The sequence below is a fragment of the Ictidomys tridecemlineatus genome, chromosome 12 (assembly GCF_052094955.1).
Source record: "Ictidomys tridecemlineatus isolate mIctTri1 chromosome 12, mIctTri1.hap1, whole genome shotgun sequence".
Taxonomy (NCBI): domain Eukaryota; kingdom Metazoa; phylum Chordata; class Mammalia; order Rodentia; family Sciuridae; genus Ictidomys; species Ictidomys tridecemlineatus.
This window is the reverse complement of record NC_135488.1, coordinates 113,698,504-113,717,302: the sequence shown is the minus strand read 5'-3', so window position 1 is coordinate 113,717,302 and position 18,799 is coordinate 113,698,504. Positions and strand designations below refer to the sequence as shown.

Sequence of the window (18,799 nt, the reverse complement as noted above, 5' to 3'; positions counted from 1 at the left end):
GCCAACTTGGCACGCGACAGGGCTGAGTATGTGGGCTCTAGTACTGGCATGCGCAGGATCAGGCCCTGGGACCCTCGTGCCGGCCTGGCCTTCCTGTCCAGTTCTTATCCATCTCCCTGGACCCTCAGCCTCACTCAGAGGCTCTACTTCCCATGAACACGTGGGGCTGCCAGTCCTCCTGACTCCGATGCCTCCTTCACCAGCCACACGGCTGGTTCCTCTTCCCTGCAGCCTCTGTGTGAGTCTGGGTCCAGGAAGCAGTTGTGCCCTCCCTAGGAGGAGCCAGAACCCTGTCCTCAGTCTCCTGGCACTTGCGTCCAGTCCCCAGCTCAGCAGCTCACTGTGTGCCTTTTCCTAGTTGAGTGCCCTGAACTCGGAGCACCTGAGGTTGGGCAGGGAGTCTGTCTGCATCCCCAACAGGGTGGAGTGGGCTCCATGAAGACAGAGGGACTGAGAGAGGACCATCCACTTTCTTATGCAAAAGGCTATACTGGGAAGCAAGGTGGGGTGATAGCTGACCTCAGAAGGGCCATCTTGCTAGGGTTGGGGGGTTCTAGGGGCTCTGAGCCCTGCATCATCCCCTGAGCTTCCTGCTTTGCCACAGAGCAGACATGGAAAAGATGCAGCGAGCCTGGCGCAGTGATGGGTGCCCGTAGTCCAGCTGCCCGGGAGGCTGAGGCAGGGGGATTGTTTGAGCCCAGGAGTTTGAGGCCAGCCTGGCAACAAAGCAAGACCTCCTCCCACCACTGCAAAAAAATAAAAAAGAAAAAGAAAAAGAAAAGAAAAAGAGGCATAGCACCTGGATAAGCCCTCAGCTCTCTGAATGTGCATAGAGAACATCCAGGTGGGCCCTGTGTGGGCGGCTCCATTCCTCGGGTGGGAACCCACGGGGCTCCTCCTGGCTTGAGGCCCAGGGGCTCTGGGCCAGCAGAAACCTAACCCAGTTCCAGCTGTCCCCAGCCTGGCTGCCAGAGGGAGACAGACGCACCCCGAGGGCAGCAGGCATTGTTTGTTTTTGGAGAAAAAAGGGAAAAGGGGAGTTTATGGGATCACCTGTGTGCTCTTTTCAGCGGAAGCGTTTGTGAGAAGGATGTGCTGATCGAGCCTCTGTCCCAGGAGGAAACACCGTTTGCCAATGTTTGGCAAATGATTAAAATGCCTTTAAAGTGGACCACTTAGGTTGAAATTGCCCTGTCTCCTGCCTGGGCTCAGGAGGCAGGAGACACAGTCCTCCCAGCCGGTGTCCCCTGTTGGCAGGCCGCGGGCTCTGTGGTTTCCTGGCTGGCTCGATGCTCTCTGGTGAGCCTTGGGCTCACTGGACCTCGTGGGAGGATAGCCGGAGCAGTAGGGAAGGGGAGGAGCAGCTGCGCCCTCCTTGGTGTCGCTGGCCTCTGGAAGGCAGGCCTCCTGGCGCGGGTCCCTGGGGCGTCGAGGCCCCTTCCTCTGGGTGCTGAGGACTTGGATTCTGGCTGGTGGCTCCACTGGCTCAGACCTCTAGGCCCACGGGGAGTGTGCATCCCCAGAGGGGGCTCCTGCGGCTGGCTTCTCAGGCCGCTTCCTTGGTGTGAGTGGTGAGCTCCCTTGGGTTTGGCGGCCACCACCCTGGGAGACACGGAAAGTGGCATCCATTTATCAACCTGTGTTTGTGTCCCTCCAGTTGACCTGACATCCTTTGTGACCCATTTTGAATGGGACATGGCCAAATACCCTGCAAAGCAGCCGCTGGTGAACGTGGTGGACACACTAGCCAAGGTGAGAAGGGCCTCTGAGGACATCCGGCCATCTGAGATGTGGAGTCCAGTGAGTGACTCTGCGTAGGGCCCCTCACCCTGCTCCCATGGGCCTTGGGGCTCATCTCCTTCCATGGCCTGGGCAAGATCTGAACCCGGGAGAGGCCGTGTCACACCCCTCCTGTCCCTGCTACCCTGGGGTTTGGCTGTGGTCTCACAGGACAATTTGCTCAAGGGCCCAAGTCACCTGTGTTCTGGTTTTGATAGCGCAGTCTCCACTGGCCTTGCTGCCCTGCCTCTTTACAGAAGCTCAGCAGAGGAAGCTCAGCCCCACCCTCGCCCACCCTCACCCACCCTGCGCACCGGCTCCCCAGCCCCTGGGTGATTATCTACATGCAAAACCCACTTGCTTTAGCAGTTTGTCTTAGGAGCCCCAACTCCTCAGAGATGGTGTGCCAGCTTGTCACCCGGCCTCTGTGACAACTATGAATGGGTAGATGGCACCGGTGACAGGCTGCTGTCTACTGAGCTCTGGCCTCTGGCTTACACTTGATGGAATAAAAACTGCACAGCCCAGGCCTGTAGGGACACTCTGGCTCCTGCGTGCCTTCAGGGCACGCTGACTTGCTGATGGCCCGTCCCTCCCTCCTGCCACTAGCACGAAGCCACTGCTGGAACTGGTGGTTGGAAAGGAGGTCTCCGCGTGGCCAGAAACACAGCTGTCCCGCTCTCTACTGCGAGGAACAGAGTTCCCTGAGTGTGGCGGGTGGGTCACTGGGGATATGGGTTCCATTCCCCTGCGGGTCCCCTGAGAACTGCTTGGGAATCTGGGTTCGGCTCCTGCGAGCAGTGCTTACATCACATGGTCCCAGCTCCTCCCACGACAACCAGGCGGTGATTCTGGAAGGCCCTTCAAGGAGGGGCTGCCCAGGTACCCGTGCCAGGTGCAGCTTCTGGGAGGCTACTGTGCACGTCCACCATGGAGCCAGAGCACATGGTTGTTTGTGGGGCGGGCCCTGCCCTGCCCTGCCTCGCCCTGTACCGGCTTGGAATTCAGAGTCCAGGGATGCTGGATCCAGTGGAGGCCCCCCCGGAGCACGTAGCAGGCAGCAGAGTTGGGGCGGAGGCCAGGCTTCTCTCTAGTCCAGGGTACCCGAGTGGCTTTGGCAGGACAGCAGGGCAGGAGGGGGAGGAGGCGCTGGTTTTGATAGCGCTGGGAGCCCTGCCAGGCTCTCTTACTTCCCTCCTCACCACAAGTGGGTCCAGTGTCCTCTGATTTCAGATGAGAAGTAGCTGAGAGGCCAAGGCGTGCCCAGCAGTGCTGAGGTGCATGCTGGGAGGGGAGCCTGGCTCCCGGGACCAAAGCCCAGGAGTTGAGCTGGGTGCATGGCGCTGCTGCCTGAGGAAGCCCTGGTGGCTCCACCCCAGGGCCAGCTGGGGCAGAGCCGTGGGGTAGCAGCTCCCTCTGTCCTTCCTGCACCAGGAACCCTTGCGTGACACCCCAGTTCTTCCAACGAGAGGTCTGGTTCTGCCAGCCAGAGACCTCGTCCTCCAAGGAAGCCCCCGAGTTGCCTCAGTGTCCTGTGGATGTGGCTCGGGGAGGTCCTGGAGCTTACACCAGGTCCCACCAGTAGGAGCTGGACCTGGCGTGTACGGGGCCTCACTGGGTCCCTGGCCTCAGCTCTCGCTGTTTGGCTGGTGTCCAAGCACCCTCAGCAGCTTTTCTCTGGCTTATGGTGAAATCAAAAAAAAGGATAAACAGTGATTTTGTTGTTTTCATTTTACTTTTTTTGGTGGTGCTGGGGATCAACCCAGGGCCTTGTGCATGGCTGCTCACTTAAAGAAAAAGTATAAATATTTTATTAGAAAGTAAGTTTGGGCTGGGGATGTAGCTCAGTTGGTAGAGGGTTTGCCTCACATGCAGAAGGTCCTGGGTTCAATCCCCAGCACTAAAAAAAACAAAAAAAACAAAAAAAACATTTTTGTTATGACACTGTTCCGGGGTCTTCTGTATGGAGTGCAGTTGTCCGCACACCAGTAGAGAGCGCTATAGCTGTACGTCACATGGTGGAGGTGCATGGTATACTGGGTTGTACAGTTGCCAGGGCAGCTGGGTAGCGAGTGCAGCATGGTGTTCATTTGTGCACTTTAGGTGTGCAGTGAGCGGGGGTAGTACAGTTGTGCAGCGGGGCTGTGCAGTGAGTGCAGGATCGTCACCCACTCCTGTGCCCTTCATTCTAAAGGTCACTGGTATTCTAAGAGGAGCCTCCCTCCCTCACACATATTATATGTATATTTAGAATCAGATTGTCCATGTTTTGTATATAATGACTCCTCATGTCCCCATCTCAGTGACGGTACCATGCTCTGCTGTGTTTGCTGGTGTCTAGGGTGTAACGGCTCCCCGGGGGCTGGTGGTCAGCGTCCAGCAGTGGGCTTGGACCACTCTCCCTGCCAACCCACAGGAGGTGGGCCTGGGTCCAGAATGTACTCCAGGATAAGGGGGTCCACCTGCAAGCCGGAGCGACTTCCTGCCCACACAGGCTGGAGATGGTGACCGTGAGGGCTGAGTGTGGCACAGCTCCTCCGGGTGCCGGCTGGGGACGCATGGGCTGGAAACGGAGAGTTGGTCTCAGTGTGATGCTGACAAGTCATTGTGACTTGGTCCTCAGTGCCTACAGAGTGGTGTTGTCCCCTCCTCCTCCCAGGCGTGGGCTCACCATAGGCCCAGTTGCCGGGATGACAGGGAAACGGAGGGGAGGTCAAAGCCCCCTCTTCCTGCCATTTGGGGGACAGCTGTTTTTCTTTTCTTTCTGGGGATCTAACCCAGGGGTGCTTTACGACTGAACTATGTTCCAGCTCTTTTATTTATTTATTCATTTTTATTTTGAGGCAGCTTCTCACTAAGTTGCTCAGGGCCTCGCTAAGTTGCTGAGGCAGGCCTTGAACTTGCGATCCCCCTGCCTCAGCCTCCTGAGTTGCTGGGGTTACAGGTGAGTGCCACCTCCTCTGGAGGTGGCTGCTGCTTTTCTCACATGTCCCCTGAGCACTTGGTGGTTATTTTGAGACATTCGGGCACCTCCTTCATCACTTGGGGTGACAGAGCGTTTCCTGCCCCCACAGCAACTGGCACAGATCGAGTCGGACCTGAAGTCCCGCACGGCAGCCTACAGCACCCTGAAGACGACCCTGGAGAACCTGGAGAAGAGGTCCACGTGCGTACCCTGGCCCACCGCCACCGTGGGGGTCTCATGCTTGCCTTTCCCACCGCGGGGACACCCAGAGTCTGTGCCTGAGCTGAGGAAAGTGGGCCAGGGCTGCGTTCAGGGGACCTGGGGCAGGAGGAATGTGCCCAGCAGGGAGCCTGTGCCCTGCGGTGCATCTTCCCTCTCCTGCCTGGCAGAGTGGCCACAGGGACTCGGGTGCCTTCTTTGCCCACCTGAACCGTGGGTGAGGCAGTGGGCTGCTGGGCCCGGCAGACTGACCGTCACCCACTGGTGCAGCTGTCGGGAGAAAAGCGAGGCCCGTTCCACCCACCCCTGGCGGGAACTGCCGCGCTGAGGCGGTGACCCCGGAGGTGGAGGGAGGCTGCTGCGGGGCCGGGGTGCTTCTGGACTGGGTGAGGCAGGTGTGGGAAGCTCTCGAGGCTCCCTGGTCCCTGGGCCCTGCTGTTGGTGATTTCTGAAGATTCTCCAGAGAAGGGAAGTGGCCCCAGGGCTCAGAAGCAGCTGCCAGCCCTTGATGGCCTTCCTCAAGCAAGGGAGCGTCACCTCCTACTGGCCTTCCCTCTTGGAAGGCCCCTGGGCTAGCTCTTTTGGTGACAAAAGCAAATACATGTTGAGTGTCTTTAATCTGAAATGCAAAATGCCCCCAAATCTGAGACTTTTTGAGTCCCAGCATGGGGCCGCGAGTGGAAATCCCACATGTGACCTCATGACTCTGGCCACAGTGAAATGCAGAGATACTGAAATCGCTATACCACATGACCCTCAGGCTAGGTGCGTAAGGTCGATGTGAAACTAAAGGATTTCGCTGAGCTTGGCCCCCCCCCCAAGATATCTCATTATGTACCTGCTACATCCCCAAATCTGAAACAGTCCAAAAGCAGAAGACACTCCTGGTCCCAAGCATCTCAGAGAAGGGATATTCAAGGTGCAGTTTTTAGTGTAAAATTAAAACCAAAGAGTGAAAAGCACACTTCATCTAGAAGCCATCACTGCTGCCCGACTACATGTCAGAACATGAGAGAGAGGACGGGAGGAAGGTGTGGCAGTGAGCTCTAAATGGTGACCTTGGCCCAGGTTCAGGGTGGCATGGTGGCCTTGGGGCTGGAGCATGCTGAGCCACCCCCTTGCTGTACCAACAAGTTGTAGGCTTCTTAACTGGTTGATGGCGCTCGCCTATAATCTCAGCAGTTAGGGAGGCTGAGGCAGGAAGATCGCAAGTTCAAAGCCAGCCTCAGCAACTTAGTGAGGCCCTGAGCAACTCAATGAAGCCCTGTCTCAAAATAAAAAAAAATTTAAAAAAAGATCTGGGGCTGTGGCTCAGTGTTTGAGTGCCCTGGGTTCAATCCCCCATACCAAAAAAAAAAAAAATTGGTCAGGACCTGGCCTAGCCACTTTGATTGATTTATTGAGCACATACACTGAGTGGAGGGGGGCAACGTACAAAGAGGGTGATGAAGCAGTCTCCCTCCTCTGATACTTCTTTTCTCCTTCCTCCCCTGCCCTCCACTCCCCTTCCCTCTTTCTTTCTTGGTACTGGGATGAAGCTCAGGGCCATGCACATACTAGGCAAGCATTCTACCACTGAGCTGTTTTGAAACAGGGTCTCACGAAGTTGCCCAGGCTCTCCTCAACTTGAGATCCTCCTGCCTCAGCCTTCTGAGTAGCTGGAATCACAGGCATGCACTGCCGAGCCCAGCCGGCTTCCTTTCCTCTTTCAATGCACATTTGTAAGTGCTTACTATACCCTCGGGCCTAATGTTAGGCCCTAAAGATGAAAAGCAGAATAAAACACACTCTGGGCACCTGCAGAGTCACGGTTATTCATTCAGCAGACACTGATTGAAAGTCTGCTTCGCGCTGGGTACAGAGGGAAATAGGAGTCCCACAGCTTGAGAAGACTGTGTCTGCTGCTGGGCCGGGGTAGCTGGGTGCCTCTGGAGGGCTTCCGAGGGATTTGTGCGTGGCCACACCGTGGTGTGTGATGTTATAAGCCAGGGCAGGCAGGAAGGAAGGCAGCAGGCTCCTGGGCTGGTGGGGCCCTGGAGGAAGGTGTTTCCTGCTGTCTTGAAAGCTCTGGCCTTGGCTTGGAGGTGCCCGGAGGCAGGAGCAGTCCTGGCCTTGGCCTCCACTCCCGCGCCTTCCTGGCTGTCTGGTCTCGGTAGCTGCGTATTGTGTTGGCCCACACGACGCCATGATCCCTGCCCTGTGAACACAATGCCCTTTATTCAGGCCAGGTCCACTGGGCAGGTCCAAAGCTATTTCAGGTGAGTGAACCATGGCTGCTGGACAGAAGGGCCTGTAAAGTGACACGGAGCTCTAAGCCTATCTCTGCCCAGGGCGGCCCCTGCAGCTGGCCGCTGTGTTGACACTTGAGTAGCTTCGGTGGCTGCTACCTGAGGTCCCCTCCTGAGAGCCTGTGGCTTGTGCTGGGCAGTGCAGGTCACTTAGGTGTTGGATTCAGCATCCCCTCAGGACACTGGTGACAGAAGCCCAGGCCCTGCCAGCCTCCCTGTCCCTGGAGGAGAGGAGGCAGAACTCTGGCTGCCGAGCATGAGCAGCGTGAGTGACGGCCTGTGGGGACCTGCGCTAGCCCTGGCCCCCCTCTCCCAGGCTTCCGCCACTGCCTGCCCCACCCTGGTGCCTGGCTTTGGGTGAGGGTCAGTGGCCCTTCCTGTGGTCACACCTTCCCTTCTGCGTGCCTTTCAGGGGGAACCTCTTCACTCGGACGCTGAGTGACATTGTGAGCAAAGAAGACTTTGTGCTGGACTCAGAATATCTCGTCACACTTCTGGTCATCGTCCCCAAGTGCGTGGGCCGGGGGTGAAGGGTGGGGGGTGTCTTGGCCTGTGCTTGGGGATCGCAGAGGGAAACTGGCGCTGCCCGGTGGAGAGGAGGGTGGGCCCCTTCTGCGGCCACCAACCTTGCTTCACGTTGGGGACTGGAGCGGTGAGGAAGAGGATGCCGCTGAGGGTCCCAGGGCACTGGCGTTCCTGCACAGGGGCTCCTGGCGGGCAGTTGTGTCTGCGTAACAGCAGGAGGGAGATGGAGCAGTGGAGAAGCAGCCCTTTATTGAGCACCTGCTGTGAACTTACTTCCTCCTGTCCTGGGAGGTCTGTGACTATTCCCTCATCCTGTGGTCATAGTCACAGGTCACCTGGGACAGGGTTAGGAAGTCATTTGTAAGAGGCAGACATCTACAGCTGAGTTCCTATAGGGACCTTCTGCAGGAGCCTTGGGACCCTCTCGGCAGGCTTGGGGATATTAGGGGCTCTCCCTGGTCCCTGCCGTGCAGCTTCCTGGGAGCCTTTCTGCCAGCAGCGTTGTGTGACTCTGCTCCCGCAGGCCAAGCTATGCACAGTGGAGGAAGACCTATGAATCCCTCTCGGACATGGTGGTCCCCAGGTCGACCAAGTAAGTGAGAGCCCAGTTTGGCCTGGGGTCCCCCGGTCCCTGGCCTGGAATTCCCTCTTGGTCCCACACCAGACTGCCGTCTCTGGAGATGGCTTCACTGCCCCCTTCTGGGAGGCTGCCCTGGCTGCTGTCCAGCAGAGGGGCTCCTCCAGGGCCCCCTGACTCTTGTTTGTGGCTTAACGCCCATCTTCTCCACTTGAGGGTCAAGCAAAGACCTGGCTGGAGTGGCTGACCAGGGAGTGGCCACCACCGAGCAGGAGAGGAAGATGGGCTCAGTGTGTGGTCTGCTGGGGTCAGAGAAGAGTGGTCAATGGCCACTCCAGAAGTGACAGGAGGCACCCAGCGTGGTGGCACATGCTTGTAATCCCAGCTCCTCCAGAGACTGAGGCAGGGCGTTTGCAAGTCTGAAGCCAGCCTGGGCAACTTAGCAAGACCTTGTCTCAAAATGAAAATAAAAAGGGCCGGGGTGGAGCTTGGGGTGGAGCGCCCCTGGGTTCCGTCCCAGTGCCTCACAAAGGCAAAGGCACAGGAGAGGAGCGGGCTAAGCCAGGGTCCACGTGGAGAGCCACGGAGCTGGGAACACGAGCAGGCCAGACCTGGCGTCAGCAGGGACAGAGCGCTGGGAACAGAGTGAGCAGCAGAGGAGAAGCCACAGGAGGCCACCAGTGCCCTGCTGTCTCCTAAAGGTCTGTGAGCAGGCAGATGGCATCTCTGTGCCCTGGGCACACTCAGTGCACAGGAGGAGCTGGGGAGGGGTTGGGGATGAGAAACGCCACCTTCAGGGTGGCTAGTGGTGACCTTGGGACCTGAGCAGAGTGCAGCTGGGCCAGGAAGCAGGGGCCTCTCTGCTGTGCGGCAATGGCTTGCTCTCCTGAGAGGGTGGCAGGTGCGTGCTGTCCTCGAGGCCTCTCTGTGCGTCTGAGCTGGAGCCACCCACCCACCTTACCCACCCGGAGCTGCCTGCTCCCCTCCCCTCCTAGAGGCCTCTGCCCTGCCTGCTCCCTCGTGGCAGGTAGCTCCCCCAGGGCCACTAACTCACTGGAGATGGCCATCAGGAGCCAAGGAACAGGACGGTCACTGCCTGAGGTCACAGGGGAGGTGGAGGAGGGAGCCGGCAGCGTGTGTGCAGGGGAGGAGAGGCCTCAGAGCTGCCCGCTGGCCTGGCCACTCTGCTGCTCCCTGATGCACGGGCCCAGGAATCCTAGCCTTGCCAGGCGGGGCTGCCTTGGCAGAGGGCGCCTGCACAGACGATTCTGGAAAGATGTGGGCATGGGAGTGGCTCCTGTGGGTCTGAGCTCTGAGAAACAGGAGCGGTGACCAGGCCAGCATGTGCCCGGGGCATGCCGTTGCCCAGCACTCCCAGTATCAGGGGCTTCTGGCCAGTGGGACTTGGAGGTGCGTAGACCACTGGCTTCAGGAGCACAGTGACACCAGTGGTCCTGTGCTGAGGCGTGCTGGGGATGCTGTGGTAGCCATATGGCACTTGGTGACATTAAAGTGAACTGGACCTTGTGGGGTGGTTTTTACCAACTGGAAATCTACCCTGCTTCCTTATAACCAAGAGTGCCGAGGACTCCCTGGCCCAGCCTCCATGACCGAACCCCAGAGGGACTTGATCCAAAGCCACTTAGTGAGCAGGAGACAGCCCCATCCTCCTCACTCCCCACGGCTTCCACCTTCAGATCCCTGGAGGCTCCAGGGCCCTGGCTGGAGCGGTGTGTGGAAGGGAAGGAGGGAGCCAACCAGGAACAAGGAAACGATAAGGGTCACCTGTGGTTCCCAGTCCCCTGGCTGCCAGGGCCCCCAGCGTGGCCATCATGCCCAGCTCTGCAGTGGCTGACCTCCCGGGAGCCCAGCTCCAGTGCAGCTGGCTCAAGGGGACACCGGTAGACGGTGCAGCGTGTGGATTCTTTCCCTAACAGACTGATTGCCGAGGACAACGAGGGTGGCCTCTTCACAGTGACTCTGTTTCGAAAAGTGATTGATGATTTCAAAATCAAAGCCAAAGAGAACAAGTAAGAGTGCACCCTGTGGGCTCCCCAGGTTTGGTGTGTGTCACCGGGGGTGGGGGGTGTCTGCCACTTTGGGAAGCTTCTTAGTGACAGCTCTTGTTTTCAGGTTCACTGTTCGTGAATTTTTCTATGATGAGAAAGAAATTAAAAGGGAAAGGGAAGAGATGACCAGGTTGCTGTCGGATAAGAAGCAACAGTATGTGAGTATCCCAGGCAGGCGGCGAATTTCACACAATTGAGCTGCCCCCTGAAGGCTCTTGGGGCGAATGCCCTCTTCTAAATCACAGTGTCCCCTGGGCTCACACCCTCAGGAACAGCTGTCTCAAGGGCCTCGAGAGCAGGTCTGGGAAAGGATGGTTGGGAGGAACAGAGGTGATGCCAGGGGCCATGAACCGTGAGCCCGCACTGTGCCGCGTGGCACCGGCTCTCCCCTGCCCTGACCTCTGCACTCACCAGCAGGGGTCATCAGCCCCCTGCAGAGGAGAACCAAACTGAGGCCCTCCCCTCCCTCGCTAGAGGACCCTGCCTGAGGTCTCCCCGCAGGTGGGAAGTGCAGCCCCAGGGTCACGCAGGGCAGGTGGGCTCTAGGTGAACCCTCTGTGCCCAGGGTGGCCATCTCCTCGGAGCACGAATGGCTTCCTGGGCGTCACCGGCACCTGTGCTCTTAGCAAGGAGAGGGTGCTTAGCGGGGCTTCCGATCACAGCCACTGGGAAACGCTGTGGAAGGGGCCGCCCGGCTCAGAGGGAGAAGAACTGGAGAGACCAGAGTGTAGTTTGGGGGCAGTTGTCACCTCTCTGTAAAACGGGCACAGTGCAGACTGGGTGTCCTGTAGCTGCAGAGCCCAGGGGAACCTCTCTTTGGATGAGCATCCCAAGGAGCCCATCTGGATGGGAGGGTCTCCGCCTCTTTTCCCCCATCCCTACTGGGAAGGGCTCTGAGGGGGAGAGAGGAGGGAAGAGTGAGTAGAACGTGCTCAGGCCTTGCTGAGGAGTGTGTCAACAGAAGGCTGTGTGTCTGTGCTTGGGGAGAAGAGCAGGCAGGAGTGTGGCACACATGGCCGGGTGTTCGCCCCGGGCCTCCTCCCACGTCAGGCAGGAGGCCGGGGACCTGCACGTCCACCGTGACCTGGGTCAGGGCTCTTTGGCAGGCAAGCAGCCAGCACCTCGGGAGAGAGCATGAGCCATGGAGCCCCTAGACTGGATCCCGGAGCCCCCTGATGCTTCCCTTTGGGGAGGAGCCAGGGCCGGGGACGTAGAACCCAGCCTGGGGACGGTTAGCCGCCTCCCCGGAGCGGAAGCAGAGACACGCGTGTGCACCAAGCGAATGTGCACCTGTGCTCCTCAGCCTGGAAGGCTGCTGGGCCTGTGCCCCCGAGGTTGCGCCCGTCCTTGGAGCAGTGACGCAGGCCTGGCATACCCAGGCAGTGCCCGAGAACAGCAAGCCCAAGGGGGTCCCTGCTCGATGCCCGCTTGCTCACGAATGCCCTGCTGTTCTCTTTGCTGGGCCTTCCCTGGTCGCTATGGTCTTGGCCCCACACTGCCACGGTGTTCCTGGAGGAGGCCAGATGTGTCCAGTTAGAGCCCTGCCAGAGGACAGGTGGTGAAGTAGGACCTTGGCACCCACCTCCCTGCTGGCAGACCTGCCAGGCTCTCTTGAGTCAGGGTGACACAAAGACGCCTGCCACCTGCCATGTGGGGCTCAGGTTGCCCACTGAGTGCCAGGCTGCCATGTGTCGTCTGCACGAGGTGTGGACTTCAGCACCCCACGCTGCCCCAGAGAGGCTGCCAGGGCTCCCTGCAGGTGGGAGTGGAGCCCCAGGAAGCCGTGCCAGTGAGCGGAGCCTGACGGGCTCAGCTGCAGGCAGCCCCTGCTGTCTGCAGACGGCTCTCCTCCTGGCCTGGTTGGAAGTGACACACCCTGCATCGTTATCCTTTCTGCTTCCTCCATCAGAGGCGAAGGAGAGGGCCCAAGTTTCAGGGTGCGTTGACAGCACAGGGTGGAACTGTCCTGTTTTCCACCTGCTTTCAGAGACAGGAGATGGAGGGTGAAGTGGCCTCACAAGCAGGCCTGACTAATTTTCTGCACGTGGCACGCGTCAGTGCTCTGTGAATGCCAAGGAGGCATCTGTGGCGGGTGTGGCAGGGACACCGTGACCGAGCCCGGGCAGACCAGCTCTGCAGGCGGGGCCCTTTCCACTAGCGCCTCTTGGGCTGTCCTTATCTGCCCATGGTGGACAGTGGAGGTGTTGACCCAGGCCAGGCAGGGAGGTGGCGTGGGACCAGCCCCACTTGCTGGCGTCGGGAGCCAGTGCTCCGGCTCTGCCACATCCTAACCAGCAGTACGTGAGTGCCTGGGTGGGCCAGGGTATCTGCGCTTGCTGTCACAGCTCTTCGGGCAATGAGAATTATTCTGTGTGTTTGTGATGCATGTTTGCTGAAAGATTAATAAATCATTTCTGTGCCTTTAGCAAACTTCCTGTGTTGCTCTTAAAAAGGGATCATCTACCTACCGGGACCACAAGGTTAAGGTAACCCCGCTAGGGAACCCTGATAGGCCTGCTGCGGGGCAGACCGACAGAGAGAGAGAGAGTGAGGGCGAGGGCGAGGTAAGCAGCCCCCGGGAGTCCTGGGGGTCCCTGCGCGCATCTCCCTGCCAGCTCAGGTGTCTTCTGAGAAATCGCGTCTTGCATTTCTGTTGTCTCATCCGGCTTGTGAGTTCTTAAATTCATTCGAGGAGCCCGGAATCACGCCTTCCTCTGGTCTGCAGGCCCTTTGGAGCTGCCCCTCCCGGCAGGGAATGGTGCTTGTGGGCCAGCGTGCTTGTGCCCTGGCCAGGTGGCTGGGGCTGGTGGTGATGGGCAGGGCCCTGGTGGGGGTGGTGGCAGGCAGCTCTCAGTCTCCTTGTTTGGCTGCCCTGGCTGGACCTGCCCCTGACCTTGGTGGGCAGTTGGTGCTGTCGGGTGGAAGCTTGGGGCTCTTGAGCTCCCCCAGAGGACTGGCCACCTCAGCCTCAGTGGCTGTTGTTGTGGCCATAGATGGGCTTGAGAAACCTCTGGAGTGGCAGTTGGTGGATGGTGCCAGGACCCCAAGGGCAGGGCCTTCCCAGAAGGTGGGCTCCTTGGCTGGTCAATGTCAGAAGCTGCCCACCGACAGCCTCGAGGTCAGGGGCTGCCCTGCCCTCCATGCCCCAGTCTGTGGTGGCCCCTCGCATGTGCCTGGTGGCTGACCGGCTGAGCTTCCCCAGCACCAGACGCCCTGGACACGGTGGTCCTGAGCCTCCCCTGGGGCTCTTCCGACTCTGCTTCTGCTGGTTCCTGGGCATTTCTTCTCAGCTCAGGGCTTGCTCTGTCAACGCCCGAGTCCTTTCCTGGGTCGCTTTCGGCCGGTGGCTGGAGGGGTCATGTGGCTGTCCTGTCTCTGCAGGGCCCCCTGCTGCGCTGGCTCAAGGTGAACTTCAGCGAGGCTTTTGTTGCCTGGATTCACATCAAGGCCCTCAGAGTGTTTGTGGAGTCCGTGCTCAGGTGCGTGAGGGGGCCCAGCTGTCCTGAGGGTGGGCAGGAGGGACCAGCTCTGGGCCACCAAGCTCCCGCCTCCCCCTTTCCTACCGTCTTCTTGCCCTCTGCTTGCCCTCCTGACTGGTTCTCAGCAGCCCTCCTGACTTCCTGAGGCCAGAGAAGCCCCCTCGGCCACTTGTCTGCTGCTCCTTCCCGTCAGGCCAGGCTCAGGCCAGGGTCACCTGGGCTTCCTCTCGTGCCTCACTCTCCTACCTTGGGTGGACTTGTTGGGCCTGAGTGGCCTAGTGGCTCCTGGAAGATGTCCCAGACTGTCTCAGCCCTCAACCTCTAAGGCCAGTAGTTAGGGTGGCCCGCGAAGAAAATCAAAGCCAAACCATCACTGGTAAATTTTGTTTTGCCTTATTAGTTTTTTAATAAAACCAAAAGAGGTTCACCGTGGAATATTTGAAAATTATAGGTAAACAAACACAAAGGATGAATAAAATTCACCTGTACAGGACTAGAGGTGTGGCTTTTCTAGAAAGTGCAAGGCCCTCGGGTTCTATCTCAAGCACTGCTAAGGATCAAAAAGAAAAGGAAAAAAAAATTATTTGTAATATATCCTGGGACATGCCCGTTTTGGTTTCTGGTAGGGTGTGTGTGTGTGTGTGTGTGTGTGTGTGTGGTGTGCACGCGTGTGTGTGCATACTCTGCAGACCAAACCCAGGGCCTCATGCTTGCTAAGCAAGTGCTCTATCCCCCCACCCAGGTGATTTTTAATAGATATTCCTCGATATAAGGATTTTTAATGTATAATTTGTATGGAAATTTTATCAGACAGGAAATGCCTTTTCCCCCCATCCCCAGTCTTTTTTATTCCGTTTTTAAATTTTGAGACAGGTCTCTGAGGGTCTCACTAATTTGCCAAGTCTGACCTTGGACTTGTGATCCTCCTGCCTCAGCCTCCTGAGTTACTGGGATCATGGGAAGCACCACCACTTCATTACAGGAAATGCTGTTTGAAGCCTGCTTCTCTGTCTTACTCTGATCATGTCTGTTCCCTTAAGTGTGCTGGATCTTGGCAGCGTCACACATGTTGGCTGCTGTACCCTGCAGGCTGCTGGCTTCTCTGTTTCCTATGACACTCTGGGTGAGCTCCAGGGACCCCTTCCCTGCCTGTTCTGGAGGGTGCCTCTGGATCCCTCTGGTCTCCGCTGGCGGTTCCCAACTTGCCCTGTTTCTTGGTCTCCAGGGTCTGCCGTTTGCTGCTGGAGGTGCTTCCTGGACAGCTGGCTCATCCTCTCTCCCTCACGCCTCCTCTGGCATCCCTGGTTCAGCCAAGGGCCTTACCATCCCCTCCATCCCACACCCCGAGTCTGGCTGCCAGCCTGGACACCTCCCATCCTTACGCCCTACAACCTTCAGCCCTGCACCCGGTGATACACCGGCCTCCTCTGTCCTCACTCTCCTGTCCTCTCCCTGCTGCCGTCAGCCTCTGTGGGTCTTGGCTTCAGTTCTTCTACGTAAGTGTCCATGTATGTTTTTGCCCCATATAGACCCAACTCTGGTTCCTTGTTCTTCCCCCCGACACCCACACATGTACACACCTCCGCATGACACTCGTGCCCTCCTCAGAGGCCTGCTGCGACAGATTATTGCATTGAGTTACAGGGTGCACCAGCTAACCTGGTCCTAGCTGTGTCTAGGAGAGAGCCCAGACTAACCCTCCTGGTGCTGGAGATGTGTTCTCAGGCCCCATGCAGTGTGGCCTGTCCAGGCCACATGGGTTGCCCATCTGCTCAAGAGACAGGTAGAGACAGATATCCCTAAAAATCTTAAGTAAGTTCAGTAAAACTTTCAAGTGTTTCCCTTGAAAGTATATGCAAAAATAATTCCTTTTGAAAACTATCAATGCATGTCATCCTTTACTCCCCATTTTTCTTGAATATAGTTATAATTCATGTGCACTGTAAAAAATTTCAAGTTCAGGGGTTGGGATTGTGGCTTGGTCATAGAGCACTTGCCTGGCATGCATGAGGTCCTGGGTTTGATTTCAAGTACAGCAGGAAAAAAATTGATAATGGAGTTTTTTTTTTTCTTTAATTCAAGCTCAGAAATATGTACTGTTCTCATTGCCCATCGATTACTACGGCTAGTGCATTGAGACTCGTTATTCTCCTGTTTATACTTAATGCTCTATAACTTATTTTATATTCCACTCAGATCAGTATGTGTAGAGCTATTTGATTCTTTTGGAAGGCTTTCTCATAGCCTGCCACATGGAGATACCATAATCTAAAGACATAGGGAGCCAACAAGATCCTTGGAGGAAAGACATGTAAGGGGAGGAAGTGAGCCACCGCCTCCTGGGCCCTCATCTGGCACCGTGGCTCACCTCCTGGCTGCTTGTGGCTTTTGTTCCCCCTGCAGTGGGAAGTCTGGCTCCTCTCTCCATCTGTTATCCAGCCTAGGGTCGATGGAAATGTTTCTTGGTTGAATAAAATCCAGATACAGGGGACACAGCCCTCAGTTGAGGAGGTGCTGGCTTGCCCTCATGGATGAAGGACACCAGATGCTTCAGTGACTCAAGACGCAGATGGAACAGGTGCCGAGAGCAACAGGCTGGGCTGAGGTTACCGCAGCTGGCTGGGAGCTGGGTTTTGGTGGGGAAAAGATATTATCGTGGTGGTAGGTTTGGGGAATGAGATCACTCGGAGAGCTGCATGGAGGAAAAGTGCCAAGGGGGAGCCCTGACATTTAAGGGGTGAATGGAGAAGTCCATGGTGGGAGGAGGGAGCAGGATGAAAGGCTGAGGTTTAGCATGTCCTTTGGATTTGGCCTTTAACGGGTCATTGAGAGAAGCTAAGGGCAGTGGTTGAAGTGACGTGGGACATTACTCTCAGATTTGGCTCTGAGGAGTATGAGCTCTGGGGTTGAGAAGCTTTCATGTTGGATAGGTATGAAGTCACTATGGTAAAGGGAAGGGGATGGTAATGGAGAAAGGCTAAGTTCTGCAGCAACAAGACAGCTCCCACCAGTGACCTCTGCCATTATGAAGTGGCAGCTCCTCTCCCAGGCAGGCCAGGGCAGCAGCCTGGGCAGCATCTTGTCTGAGGAGGAGAGTTGGACAGCTACTGCTGGAGGCCATGTTCTGGGAGACGGGGAAGGCGTAGGACAGGGATACTGCCACCAAGAGGCAGAAAGCAGACTAGATGGGTCTTGAAAGGGGATGAGAGACCTGAAGCCACCTCCAGGCTGAAGTGGCCTTGACTGGTGGGTGACCAGGCTGAAGGATGACACAGCAGGGTGGCAAATGGAAGGGTTGTATCCTAGTGGCAGAGCAAGAGCCTAGCAGTTGCCTGAGGAGCAGACGTGTTGCCTGGCGTGGGTTAGGGATTCTGCCACCTGAGGCTGCACAGGAGAGGGAGAGCCACCAGGTGGAGTCAAGGTTTGCAGTGCTTGATGCCAGCAGTGGGAGCTGGTTAGGAAGGAGCTGAGCAGCACATCCGAGGTAGAGGGCTCTCCAGAGGGTACAGCAGCCTCTCTGCTGACCACAGATGGAACAAAAGGAATAGGGGGCAATTACCTGGGCTTATCCTCTCACCTGGGATCTACCCAAATGCCAATCACCCTGCCAGCGGCTATAGCACCTGCCTCTAGGAAGTAAAGGCAGCAGGAAGAGGTTGGGCTTGTGCTCTGTCAGCCAAGCAGGAGCACCTGTGGCTGCTTCACTGGCCGGTTCACATGGCCTTTCTGCAGCTCTAACCGAGAGCTCTGTATCCCAGGAACCCTCTGCATGAAGTGAGGCCCGGGAAGGCTTGCAGCGAGGGTCTGACCGAGTGCACTAGTGCCAACAGGGTGCTGCCCTGTGACTCATTTCCACAGCAGGCCTGTCTGAAAGCCAAACCCTGAGTGTGAGGGTCCTGTCGGTGGCCAGGGAGCGACTGCTCGCCTCTAGTCCTAAGCATGTTCTACAGCTTTTTCTGTGCAGAGGTCTAGTGATCAGTCTCACCTCTGACCCTGGTCATTTCACCCAGTTGAGGTTTCTTTTTTCTTCAAGCTACACTGGTTGAAGCTGCTCATTCTTGGAACTCCTTTATTTCTGTCAAGCTGGTCTTCCTGGGTCTGTGCTCAGTAGCTGAATGCCTGTCTGTCTGGGCAGGTACGGGCTGCCAGTGAACTTCCAGGCAGTGCTCCTGCAGCCTCACAAGAAGTCAGCCACCAAACGCTTGAGGGAGGTGCTGAACTCTGTCTTCCGGCACCTGGATGAAGTGGCGGCAGCAAGTATCCTGGATGTAGGTATCTAACCCAAGCCTGCGGCCAGGATATCCACAGGATGGATACTTGAAACATAAGGCACTTGCCAACCTGTTGGGAAAACCTACCCTCACAAACATGGAGGCACACCAAGGAGGGCTGAGTGTGTGTGTGTGTGTGTATGTGTGAGTGTGTGTGTGAGAGAGAGAGAAGCACCGTGCAGGCCCAAACATGTGTTCAGTGCCTGGAAAGTTTCCTCAAAAATACAAAGGAAAAGCTGTTTCTGTACTAAGAACACTACCATGTCCTCTCTCCTAGGCGTCTGTGGAGATCCCTGGGCTGCAACTCAGTAACCAAGACTACTTCCCCTACGTCTACTTCCACATTGACCTTGGCCTTCTTGACTAGGAAGGCCAGCGGGCACAGCTAACTTCACAGGCAGGCTGTCGGTGCAGACACTGCTTTCTCTAAGGCAAAGGATGAAGTCCTACAGAACTGTGATTTTCAGAGAAAGTGCTCACAAAAGTTAGTTACAGTGTATTTATTTTTTTAAGTTACAATAAAATGCTCAGTCCTTTGAAGTCTCTTATGTTCTAACATAATTCAAAACTTGATTTTTTTCTGAGTTATGTAAATCTGAATGACCTATAATGTGGTAACCTGCTGTT

At 56.9% G+C, this 18,799-nt stretch overlaps 1 protein-coding gene and 1 non-coding gene across 19 annotated transcripts in view; both read left to right on the top strand.

The window, feature by feature from the left end:
- The window catches only part of Atp6v1c2 (ATPase H+ transporting V1 subunit C2), a 46,787-nt gene extending 28,075 nt beyond the window's left edge, over window positions 1–18,712 (top strand). For 3 of the 18 annotated variants that reach the window (XM_078029668.1, XM_040271275.2, XM_078029669.1), the window contains 11 exons: window positions 1,658–1,752; window positions 4,854–4,945; window positions 7,664–7,762; window positions 8,300–8,368; window positions 10,291–10,383; window positions 10,487–10,580; window positions 12,849–12,986; window positions 13,804–13,901; window positions 15,127–15,397; window positions 16,305–16,479; window positions 18,037–18,162. In XM_078029668.1, coding sequence (XP_077885794.1) covers window positions 1,658–1,752; window positions 4,854–4,945; window positions 7,664–7,762; window positions 8,300–8,368; window positions 10,291–10,383; window positions 10,487–10,580; window positions 12,849–12,986; window positions 13,804–13,901; window positions 15,127–15,397; window positions 16,305–16,436 — 1,181 coding nt within the window. In that variant the 3' untranslated portion in view covers window positions 16,437–16,479; window positions 18,037–18,162. Of the gene's footprint in view, window positions 1–1,657; window positions 1,753–4,853; window positions 4,946–7,663; window positions 7,763–8,299; window positions 8,369–10,290; window positions 10,384–10,486; window positions 10,581–12,848; window positions 13,541–13,803; window positions 13,902–14,941; window positions 15,025–15,126; window positions 15,398–16,304; window positions 16,480–17,934; window positions 18,170–18,449 lie in introns of those variants that run through there. The other 15 variants (XR_005727461.2, XR_005727460.2, XM_040271276.2 and 12 more) reach the window with 15 other exon arrangements.
- Window positions 3,605–3,685, top strand: Trnav-cac (transfer RNA valine (anticodon CAC)). The gene has a single exon. It is a non-coding gene; the product is annotated as a tRNA-Val (tRNA).
- Window positions 18,713–18,799: the final 87 nt, after the last annotated feature.